The sequence below is a fragment of the Capricornis sumatraensis genome, chromosome 18 (assembly GCF_032405125.1).
Source record: "Capricornis sumatraensis isolate serow.1 chromosome 18, serow.2, whole genome shotgun sequence".
Classification (NCBI taxonomy): domain Eukaryota; kingdom Metazoa; phylum Chordata; class Mammalia; order Artiodactyla; family Bovidae; genus Capricornis; species Capricornis sumatraensis.
Window position 1 is genome coordinate 10,377,716 of NC_091086.1, and position 12,151 is coordinate 10,389,866.

General features: G+C 44.1%; 1 protein-coding gene across 1 annotated transcript; it reads left to right on the forward strand.

Annotated features, from left to right (window-relative positions):
* The first annotated feature begins 2,296 nt into the window (after positions 1 to 2,296).
* SMIM23 (small integral membrane protein 23) lies at positions 2,297 to 7,260 on the forward strand. The gene is made up of 4 exons (XM_068990798.1): positions 2,297 to 2,374; positions 6,486 to 6,537; positions 6,738 to 6,805; positions 7,048 to 7,260. The coding sequence occupies exons 1-4, from the start codon at positions 2,297 to 2,299 to the stop codon at positions 7,258 to 7,260; spliced, it is 411 nt and encodes a 136-aa protein (XP_068846899.1).
* Positions 7,261 to 12,151: the final 4,891 nt, after the last annotated feature.

Consider the following 12,151-nt stretch of genomic DNA (forward strand, 5'->3'; position numbering starts at 1 on the left):
TAATTTCTTGACTCATCTTAGTTATGGATGATAAGAAGAAGAAGGATATGCAGGAGAAGGGGGAAGAAGAAGGGGCAGAGACTGACATTTCTGGATGCCAAACTGGGATGGTCATGGAGTTGAAGAAGGAATATAGCTACTTTTGATATTTCAAAAAATTTCATGGGACTCCCACATCTACTCACCCACAATAAAACCACAAACGAGAACAAGAATGGCAACTTCCTTTGCTTTTGGCTGAAATTGCATTAACCCCTTGAGGTAAACTAAAAGACTTTGGCGTTAAATAGACCTGCACTCAGACCCCTAGCACAGTGTATAATCTTGAATAAGGAGAGTAACGTCCAGACAGACTGACGGCACCAATCTTGCAGGGCAGTTATGAGGATTAGCTGAGATAGTGTATGGACAGCACTTAGCATGGCTGCTGGAACAGAGTCGATAACAGCATGTGACACCTACTACAGCTAATATCCTTCCTTGGCTGCCCTGGGCCTCAGCTTCTTCATTGGTGAAATTAAAATCATACCACCTGCTTTTCTCATTCAACAAATATCTTCTGATCCAAGTACTATGAATACTTCACCAGACACAGCTCAGGGCCTCTCAGAAGCCACAGTTTGAAGTTGCTCATTATTCATCCATTCAACAGATATTTTTACTGAACATGTAGTATGTAACAGGCTGCATAATGGGATTTAGAGATAACAATGGCTAATAAAACAGACTTAATTCCCAAATACCTACAGAATTATAGCCTGGAGAAGGTGTAATAAAATAAAGTTAATGAAATACCTAGCATACAGTAGATGCTCAATGAATAAAAGTTCAGTTCAGTTCAGTTTGGTCACTCAGTCGTGTCCGACTCTGCAACCCCGTGAATCGCAGCATGCCAGGCCTCCCTGTCCATCACCAACTCCCGGAGTTCACTCAGACTCACATCCATCGAGTCGGTGATGCCATCTGGGTGCTAATCAGAAACTTTGTACGTGTCACTTTGGGAAAGTTAGATAATCAAAATGTTAAAAATGAATGCTGTCTTAACACATGGAATTTCTTTGGTAAATGGAGGCTTTTAAAATATGAAGGGAATCCAAAGTGAAATATTTAAATATACACTTAAAACATGTATAGGACCTGTATGCTAAAACTTACAGAATGCTGATCGGAGAAAACCTAAATCAGTGGTGAGGCATACCATGTCCAGAGACTGGAAGGTACGACATCAAAGATGACAGTTCTCCCCCAAGAGATCCGTAATTCCTGTCAAAACTGCAGCTAGGAAGTTTTTGGTTTTTTTTTCAGACAGACATCTTATTCTAAAGTTTATACGGAAAGGCTCAGGCCATAGACGTGCTGAAAATGATCTTGACAAAGAACAAAGTGGAGAAATCGCTCTACTCAATATTAAGGCTGACTGTACAGTTACAGTCAGGACAGTGGGTGTTGGTATGGGGATCGATACACAGGTCAATGGGACGAAGCAGAGAACAAGAGATAGACCCACTCAAATATGCACAATTTAGTTTTGACAAAGATCCAAAGGAAATTCAAAAGAGAAATGAAAGCATTTTTTTAAAATGATGCTGGAGCAAATGAACATCCACAGGCCAAAAAAAAAAAAAAAAAAATTAGAAATAGAAAACAGATCAGTGGTTGCCAGGAATTAGAGAGAGTGAGAGAAGGGGGCAGGGGAGGAGGCAGGCATCCAAGAGCAGCACAGGACCCTACAGTTTGGAAATTCTTCTGTATGGTGGTGGCTATGATGGTAGATGCACAAATCTAGCCATGTGACAGAATTATTTAGAATTTAAATACACACACAAATGAACAGAATGAAACTGGGGAGACTAATAAGATTGGTAGATTGTATCCATGGCAATAGCCTGTGTTACCATCAGAGGAAACTGGGTAAAGGGTATCCAGGCTCTCCTATACTCTTCCTTACAACTGCACGTGAATCTATACTTCTCTCAATAAATATTTCAGTTAAAAAATTTATCATTTTTGAATTTAAAGACTTGCATTTTATTAAAGATTTGAAAATACAGACGAAAAAGGGTCAGAAAAATCACCATCCTGAAATAAAATCTTTCAGTGTGTTTCTCTTTCCAGCCTTTGTTTTTACATTTATGTGAAAAGTAAGCCGGGGCTAACCATCAGGGTGGTGCAGGGTGGGGGCCTGACTGTCCCCACCTTCTGTGACATCAGAACTCACGGCCTGAGAGATGCTTGGTGACCAGAAGCCAGGGAGGTGGGGGTACCCTCTTCTACCCAGGCAGCCTGACCTGAGGCCATGGTGGTCCACCAGGCGGGCAGCAGGGGCCGAGTGGCAGCCGAGAGAAGGGGAAGCCGCTATGAGGACAGGAAGCAGGTGAGGCCAGACCAGGGGACATGGCTCTCCTCCCATCTGGGCCCCCTTGGACACTCCAGGCAGCCTGTGAGGCCCTCAAAGTCAGGGACAGGCTCTCAGCCTGATTCTCCCTAGAGCCCAACCTGGTGGAACCGAGTACAGGGACTCAGGAGCTCCTTCTAGAAGCCATTACTGACGCCTTATCAACTCTCACACTGCTGGCACAAGGAATGCCCCAGAGGGGCTTGGGAGTCTTATTTCGCTTCCTGTCATATCCCGAGTGCCTAGGTTAGTGCTTGGTTCATAACAGGTGCTGAATGAACGAACAAATGAACCAAAATAAACAGGATACTTTACCTAAGTTGGAGACGTCCTGGAGCCTTTGTTCTAAGGGCTGGAATTCAAAACTCACATAGGATTTTGTCAAAATGGAAAATGTTAGCACTGGTGTGCACAGCCTGGGGCTTCTACTCCTCTCTCTTGCATGTCTTGACATTCCCGAGAGGCAACTGTTATGAACTTCATTTACACGTGGGTAAAGTGAGATTGGAAAGGCCAGACAGCAGAGACACACTGGGATTTGAAACCAGGTCCCCCTGATTCCAGAACCCTTAGCAAAGTGACCCTGCACTGCACTGCCTGTCAGATGGGGACGCACAGGGAAGACGGAAAAGGCGGCAGGGACAGTCAGCTGGGCGCTGCATACAGTAGGAAGGGGCAGGATTTTAGTCTGAGATTACTAAGCAGCCATTGCAGGGGTTTAAGCAGAGCAATACATGACTGACCTATATATGTTTCCAAAAGATTCACTGATATGCTTAATACACCTTTCGACTTCTTTACACTGAACCTCACTGAGAGATGGAGGCCTTGTGGGGCTCTGGCTGTGCTACAGTTTTTGCTGAAAAGTGTTCCTCTAATACCAAACGTTAGGAATGCTCCTTCTAGAAAAGTCATGTAAGTTCTGTGGTCTGGGGAACGCTGACACTCTCATTCTCCCCCAGAGAGTCACACAGCTCCTTCACATAATGAAGACTCCAATGGGTCCTGCAGCAAGGAAATCCATGTAACTTTACCACAGTTTTTCCCAAACTGATTCAACTACAGAGGCCTCACTTTCGCATTTTTGAAAGACCTTATAGCATATATCAAAATCCATTTTACAGGGACTTCTGTAGGGGACGCGGGTTCAACCCCTGGTCCGGGAGCTAAGATCCCACATGCTGAGTGGTGCAGTCCAAAAACAAAGTTCAAAAAAAAATCCATTTTACAAATGAATAAACTGAGGCTCAGAGAGAAGAAGTGATTTGGCTCAGACTCCCTTACAGCACAAGAGAAGGACTAAAACTTAATTTTAGTCCATTTTCCCTGCTTTTGACCTCACTCGGCACAAAAAAACAAACAAAAGCCAACTTAGCAGCAAGCATGCAGATCAAGACATCATCCTGTAAAGCACACTGACAGAGGGATAGCTAAAGAAATGGAAGGATGTTCAGACCACAGGATGTTCATCAGCCCTTATAGAGAATGAGTCAGACTATGTTCTTAGATAGGGTTTCCTTGGTGGCTCAGCGGTAAGGAATTCACCTGCAATGTAGGAGACCTAAGTTTGATCCCTGCATCAAGAAGATCCCCTGGAGAAGGAACTGGCAACCCACTCCAGCATTGTTGCCTGGGAAATCTCATGAACAGAGGAACTTGGCAGGCTACAGTCCAAGGAGTCGCAAAAGAGTCAGATACAACTTAGCAACTAAATAACAACAACATGTTCTTAGATAGTCTCAGGGAATATTGTTAAGAAAAGAAAAAAGTGCCCTAATCTACAATGATTTCACATTGGGTGTCCACACCCAGGCAGTTTCTACCCAGATCAAAGTATAGAGCATTTCCAAGACTCCTCGAAGGCCCCTCGCAGCTCATACCCCATAAGCACGGTTCTGAGTTCTAGCATCACAAATGAGTTTTGCACATCCCTGAATTTCATGAATTCGTGGAGTAGAATCAGACAGTGTGCCCCCTCATGTCTGGCTTTTTTCACTTCTAGTGTGTCTGTGAGATTTGGTCCCATTGTTACTATGCAATTTATTTTTATTTTTAAAGTTAACAGCAATTATAATGTCGCTAGTATATATATTTTTAAAAACTATCCAAGAAAGAAACGAATTATGCAAATCTCTTTATCTTCTTTGTTTGTGGTAGCCGGTCTAAATCTTACTTCACAAACTCAGGTACCTAAGAAATGTATTATTTCAAGTCAGATTAAATCTGATTCAACCCACATCTAGTGAGCTGGGAGGAAAGTCAACGCTGATGACTACTGTCTCTGCCTTAATCCTCTCTCCACTTCTGTTTGCCTGACTTGGTCACTATCCTAACTCATATTGTCTGTTGAAAGCAGGAGTCTCTAAATATCCTGTGCTGAGACCTCCCAGCCACACCGTGAGGCCATCAGGAGAGGATACCAGGCCCCTTGCAGAGTCAGACTCCCTTCCACCTTCACCCACCGCTCCAAAAGGCTCTCTCACTTTTCTCCCTCCTGGATCCTGTTATGCCCACCAAAATCTCCTAAATTATCTTGAACTGACCCAAGTGCCAGGGAGCAATGCTGTCTTCAGGAAGCCATTTCATTCCTGCATCAGAACCCCAAGGGGTAGACTTTCATTTCTGGCCTTAATACAGTGACTGGGGCCAGACTGGCCCTCACAGTCATTGTAAGCGGCCACAAAATTGACGAAAATATACAGAGCCACTATTTTCAGGTGAGGGCAAAGGACAGCACAAAAGTACAATCGCTGAGGGGAAAAAAAAGGGATGGTTGCCTCAACTCTTTCTCCACAATGGTTGCGCCAAGAGCTAGAGGGCAGATAGAGCCCAGCAGTCCTGCTGAGCTGCAGAGTCTGGGCAGGCGGAGCTGCCGGCCTCTGGAGGACAAGACCTTGGAGGGAAAGAAGGGCTGTGTGCTGACAGCACCCCGGCTCAGGTGGGGATCGCCATGCGCCTCGGCTGTGCGCCGGGATGTGCATGCAAAGGATTAGCTCACCCATGGCTTACCAGAGGGCAGCTGCTCTGGGGCTGAGAGCAGATATACTGGAAAGCCAGTTGTGCTGGAGGTAGACGGAATTCTGAGCCAGCTAGAACCAAGGAACTCCTTACCACCACAGGCATCCGTCTGAGAGCACGCATCTCACACATGTATCTGTACACACGCACACATATTCTATATTCATACACTACAGTGTGACTCATCAATAACCCCAACCCCCCAAACAGGCAGATGTCTCAGAAGTATTATACTGAGTAAAATAGCTCAACAAAAAAGAATGTGATATGTGATTTCATTGATGTGAAGTTACAGGACAGGCAAACAGAGAGACAGAGGACAGATGAGCTGTCCCCTCCTTCAGGGTGGGGGGAAGAGGGAGTTGGCCGCAAAAGCACACAAAGGAATTTTCTAGGATGATGGAAATGTTCTATGTCTTCACTGGGGTGATGCTCCACATGTATGTAGTAGTATGTGTGTGTTCAGTCATGTCCCGACTCCTTGCAACCCCCATGGACTGCCAGGCTCCTCTGTTCATGGGATTTTCCAGGCAAGAATACTGGAGTGGGTTGCCATTTCCTTTGCCAGGGGACCTTCCCAACCCAGGGATCAAATCTGTATCTCTTGCGTTGGCTAGTGGATTCTTTACCTCTGAGCCACCAGGGAAGCGCAGTCCACAAGTATAGACACTGTTCAGTCACTAAGTCACCCTGATTGTTTGCGACCCCGTGGACTGAGTATAGTCATTACGGTACATGTAAAATGTGCCTTTTATCATATGTGAATTATACCACAATAAAGCTTACTTTTTAAAATACCATTTAAAACAAACAAAAAATAAAAGGCAAAAGTGAGGCAAATAATGAAAATAAAGGTAAGCCTTCCTTCTCACCAGGGACAAAGGAGGGAAGACGCCGAGAAAATGTCAGCAGGTCGCCCTGTTATCTAACCCCGTGGTTCTGCGGGTTTTGTAGCAAGCACGTGGGACTCAGATAAACAGAAAAAGTGAATCCCCATTCCTAGCCCTCTGTGAGGGAGGAGGGGTGCTCGTCTACCCTCCAGGGACTCACCCCCTCCTCTTCTTGCCCCCAGACGCTGTTGGCACTGCTGGTCCTGGTGCTCTATGTGGGCACAGGAATAACAGGTGAGCACCGTGGAGCACTGTGGAGGGAGGAGCCCAGAGCTCACAGAGTCGGGAGTGTAATCTGTAGCTGGTTGCACACCACGGGGACCTCCACAGCTGGCCTTCTCCCATCCTCTTCATCCCCCTGGGATGGCCAGCCAAATGTATTCCAGCCCCTGCTCCTTTATCTTAGTAAGAGGTGGTGTTCGTACCTGTTTCAGGAAGAAGTTGGGAGATGTCAGAAAGGATCAGAGAATGTAACTACCCCCAGAATCCTGTGACTTCCCAGGTAACATATTCAAGAAGGGACATTAAGCTTGGCTGAGGACGTCTGAGAAGGCTTTCCATAGGTGTCACTGATGAACTGGGTCTTTGAAGGATAGGTAGGAGTTGGTCTGGTAGAGAAGGTGGGGATGGGTCCTTGGGACAGAAGGAAAGCATAGAAAGGCTCGGGGAACTTGTAGAAACCAGCACAGCAAGAGAGGTCTACAGGAAAATGCTCAGGATACAGCCTTGGTGTCTGCCTTTTAGGTGTTTGAATACCAGACCAGTGACTCCCCAGAAGAGCCGATCAAGGTCATGAGGACCTGGTTGAAAGAGAACTTGTATGTTTTCTTGGAGAAGCTAGAGAAAGAGGTGCAAGAGCTGGAGCGGCTGGTCCGGGACCTGGAGGAATGGCTGGATGCCCTCCTGGGAGAGGGGCACCCAGAGGAGCTCTGCTCCACCCTCAGAAATCACCTGTGAGGGCAAGGGCTGAGACCTAGGCAGGAGGCCAAGTGGAGAAGGGGGTGAATATTCTAGGAGTTCCTCTAAGAAGGGCCGAGCTGTGGCACTCGAAGTTCAAGCCAGCCAAGAAAATAAAACAGTTGAAACGCTAAAAGCTGTTGGCACCACTGCTGGTCCATGAGGTGACGCTAGTGGTAAGGAACTCGCCCGCCAATGCAGGAGAAGGAAGAGGCGTGGGCTCGACCCCTGGGTCGGGAAGACCCCCTGGAGGAGGAAGCGGCAACCCACTCCAGCATTCTTGCCTGGAAAATCCCATGGACAGAGGAGCCTGGGGTCACACAGAGTCGGACAGGACTGAGCTCCAGGGCTGATGCACGCAAGCTAGGACCAGGTGAGAGACACCCTCCTGCAGAGCAGGACTCTGGCCCAACAGCAGCCTCAGAGCCAGCCACAGGGACAGAACCCTTCTCTTCCACTTCCTGGAGACACTGCACAAAGTTCCTCAGCCTCTCTGAGACAAAACTGTCTCAGTAGTAAGAATCCAGGAAACAAACTGTTTCACAGGGTTCCAGTGAGGCTGGAATGCGTGTCTGCAGTGCATGCTTGCCATACAATAGGTGCCTGATAAACAGTTCTTCCTTACTCACATTCCCTCTCCTTCCTCCTTAGAAGTTAGCAGGAGGATGCTGGTCTGGAGTATAGAGACAGTATATGACAACTCCACCTTCTGACACTACTAGTAGAAGCATAAGTTTTCGGAGCCCTTCTGGAGGGCAAATTGGTGAGAGCTATCAAATTCACAAATGCATGTATCCCTTGACCCAGCCATCACTTCAGGGATGTATTGCATATATATATATATATATATATATATATATCTCCACATTGTGAAATTGCACACTTCATTTCTAACACCAAACAAACAGAAAAAAAGGAACAGCCCAAATGAAGACGACATCAGCAGGGCACTGACAAGTAACAGTACATCCAAACAATGAGATCCGCTGTAGCTATGAAAGAGAATGGGGAGGCTTTCCTACTGATGTGGAAATGCACGCAAGATACGTCATTAAATTAAAGAAATAAGGATCTATATTGTACTGTTGATGATGACAAAGTTGTGATTGAATATGGATAAAGATTCTAGATGGATACAACAGAGGTGGAGACTGAAGGGAGTGGAATCGAGGCAAACGTACAAGAAAGGGAGGAAACTTTCCATTGCTCACTTTCACACTTTTCAGTTTTCAAACTATGTGATGTTTTGCCCATTCAAATATTTTTAAAATAAAACTATCTACTATTTTGCTTGCAGACAAGGACTGGAATACAGGGTGTCTATGCAAAAATAATAATATCACTGGGCTTCCCAGGTGGCTCAGTGGTAAAGAATACACCTGCCAATTCAGGAGACACAGGTTTGATCCTTGGGTTGGAAGATCCCCTAGTAAAGGAAATTGCAACCCACTACAGTATTCTTGCCTGGACAATCCCATGGATAGAATGGCCTGGCAGGCTACAGTCCATGGGGTTGCAAAAGAGTTAGACATGACAGCAACCGAGCAACAACAATATCACCATGATAAAACTATCAGTGACCTCTAACTTTTTACTGTCTGTGCCGCATAGCACAGCTTGCCGGACCCTAGCTCCCCAATCAGGAATCGAACCCGGGCCCCCTGCATTGGAAGCGCAGAGTCCTAACTGCTGGACTGCAGGGAATTCCTTATTTGTTTAAAAATAGTGCCATGAGAGAACCTCTGTCTTTTTTTTTGATTAAGCAATGAGAATGCTTGTCTAAGATTTCCCCTTTTTCTCTTGACTTCCAGGAAGCTCAGAGTTTAGTGTCTTTGAATGGAATTATAACTGCCTGACTTTTTTAAGGTTATTTATTTCCCCCTTCTTTTGTCTTTTTCTGTTTTTTTTATTTTATTTTAATGGAATTGTTATGTATCTGCCACTTATTGGGAGCACCTCAAATTGTTGGAAAGTCATAAGGGTTCCAATTAAAATAATCTCAGAGGATATCTGACTTACAAGGAAAGACATAGCAATCCATATGCCGGAGGGAATGAATCAGTTGTAACTGGGTTGGGAGAAGTCTTCACCAATTATGGTCACAGAGTAGCCGAGGGTGAGAACCAGAATTTGTGTTTTCTCATTTGCAGCTATTTCATCCAGAGTTATATGTGAAAGAGCTGATTGGTATTTCCTTTTATTTATGTTTACTATTACCATACAAGCTGTAGGTACGATTCAAAATTATGTATGTTCTCTGTGTACTTTAAAGGGTTCTCAGGTAGAAATTTTACTATATACAGATTTAGCCTGGAGGCTCCCCATGTAGCTCAGTGGTAAAGAACCCACCTGACAGTGCAGGAGACACGAGAGATGTGGGTTCAATCTCTGCATCAGGAAGATCCTCTGGAGGAGGAAATGTCAACCCACTCCAGTATTCTTGCCTGGAGAATCCCCATGGACAGAGGAGCCGGATGAGCTACAGTTCATAGGGTCGCAAAGAGTCACACAGGACTTAGCAACTAAACAACAACTAATTTCAGCCTAAGGCATATTTGAGATTCTAACCCCTAACTAAGCTGTAATTCCATTAAACATTGCATCTGTAATATATATGTGTATATAGAGAGACGTATATGTTTATATGATATTTATACGTTATATGTATTTATATATAAAAGATAGGTTAGATGTTTGTGTATGTAATTTGGGGGATATGTGGGGGAAAAAAAGTAAATAGAGCAGAGATCCTGGTGATGGCTTAGTCAATAAGTCATATCCAACCCTTGCAGCCCTATGGACTATATCCTGTCAGGCTCCTCTGTCCATGGGATTTTCCTGATCCAGGGATCTAACCCAGGTCCCCTGCACTGCAGGTGGATTCTTTACCTACTGAGCCACCAGGGAGGCCAACATATACACACTACTATACATGAAATAGATAACTAATAAGGACCCATGGGATAGCATGGGAACTCTACTCAGTATTTTGTAATAACCTATATGGGAAAAGAATCTAAAAAAAGAATGGAGATATATATATATATAACTGATTCATTTGCTGTACCCCTGAAACTAACACAACATTGTAAATCAACTATATTCCAATAAAAATTTCTTTAAAAAGAAGGAAATATTGATTGGACCGTGCATCCACCAGCCACTGGTGAATGAGATGTTTACAGCTAACGGTGAAAACAAATGAAAAAACAAATCAGAAAAGTCAGAACCAGGCAATTTCAGAGAATAATAAATATGAGTGGAAACAAGACCACATAGCAAATCACTGTAGTTCCAGGTGGAAATGAAGATTTGGCATGGGGGAGAAGTGCCCAGAATCAGGATGCGTTCTGAAAGTGTAATCAGCACGACATGCTGATGGATGAGAATGTGGGAGAAGGGTCTAGTTAGCTGCTTGCCAGGCCTCAGGACTGCCTCTCTTTTCAGCAGAGGAACCTGAGCCATGAGTCAGGGCAAGATGGAAGAGACAGGCTTGGTCTGGTCAAAGGGAAAGTAGCCAGTTGGAAAAATGTCATGCTGCTTAAGTACCCACATTTCTTTCCTTTGTCTCAGACACCTGGAGAATGAGGTCAGCATCACAAGAATTAAAAGCTTTTAATTAATTTTAATTGATGGTTCTCCCCCCATCTCTCTTTTACTCAATAGATTTGGCAGCCTTCCTAACGTTCCCCCAGGCTCTTCTCTTTGGCCAACACTGATTCATTCTACTTTTTTAATTGGTTTGTCTTATTGGTTTTGGTCATCTTCTTTTCTATTCTTTCACTTTATATATATTATATAATGGGAAAGGAAAACCACAATCACTCAGATAGTTCATGTTTTAAAGATAAGAATCTGATCATCTGGACAAAAATTCGATACGGTAAAGTCCACCTGTGTGTTAGCCATAAGTATTTCATAAGCATGTTGTGATGATTGGGAAGCAATAATAAAACTGTGATAGCTGACATTTAGAAAATGCTTCCTCTATTCCTGCTTTAGGGGCTTGATCAAATGCTATTGTTATTTCCAGCTTATAGGAGGAGAAATTGAGGCAGGGAACGATTACATCATTGTCAAAGTAGTATCTCCAATAAATGGGGAGCCAGGATTCAAGCCCACGCTGTCTGGCATCAAAGCCCCCACACTAACCCAATGATCTTCACAGTCTCCCCTCCACTAGGCCCAGCCAAGATAATGTCTTCTCTTAAAAAGTTACCATTTTATTGTTAAGGAATCATATGCCAATTAAATTTATAAGGCAGTAAATATTCACTGCATGCTACTACATGTCAGGTACATATAGAGAGAAGTAGAAATCTCATTTCTTGCCCACATGCAGCTAGTCTGTCTACCAGGAAGTCAAGAAACAGAGATGGAGAAAATGAAATATCTACCTTGTTTTCAAAGCTGCTGGGTGAAGTGTCAAAGGCACCTAACTAATTATCAAATGAGCTATATATCTATTGACCTAAGAGTTCAGAGAAAGGATGGAGTACTTGCATTGGCACTCACATGAAAATCTGTTAGTCCAGTTACAGAATAATGCTGAAACTTAAATTAGGCTATGGCCAAGAGGAAGGCATGGGGGGAATGAGAGAAATGATAAATGATGGGTGGGGAGAGAGAGGGATTCTTCTCTCTAGAATGGGATGGGTACTACAGCCTGAACTAAACCCAAGGGTCAGATCCCAAGTCTCAGGTAAGATTTGGAGGCAACTTCCTAAAGGTCTTTGTAAGAATAAGTTTTTTTTAAAAAAGAAAAGAAAAGAAAAGAAAAAAGCCCTTAAGAAGGAAGGACTCAGTCTTCATTGAAATTATTCTAAGACCAGGAAGGTTCATTTCCAGTCTGCATGTCATATTTTTGATGATGTCAAATAAAAATGTGGAT

What these genes read in the sequence shown, in the direction of transcription:
- SMIM23 (XM_068990798.1), top strand. Translation starts at nt 2,297, where the DNA reads ATGGTGGTCCACCAGGCGGGCAGCAGGGGCCGAGTGGCAGCCGAGAGA. An exon ending in GCTATGAGGACAGGAAGCAG is followed by an intron (nt 2,375 to 6,485) that starts GTGAGGCCAGAC and finishes TCTTGCCCCCAG; the next exon opens with ACGCTGTTGGCACTGCTGGT. An exon ending in AGAATCCTGTGACTTCCCAG is followed by an intron (nt 6,806 to 7,047) that starts GTAACATATTCA and finishes TCTGCCTTTTAG; the next exon opens with GTGTTTGAATACCAGACCAG.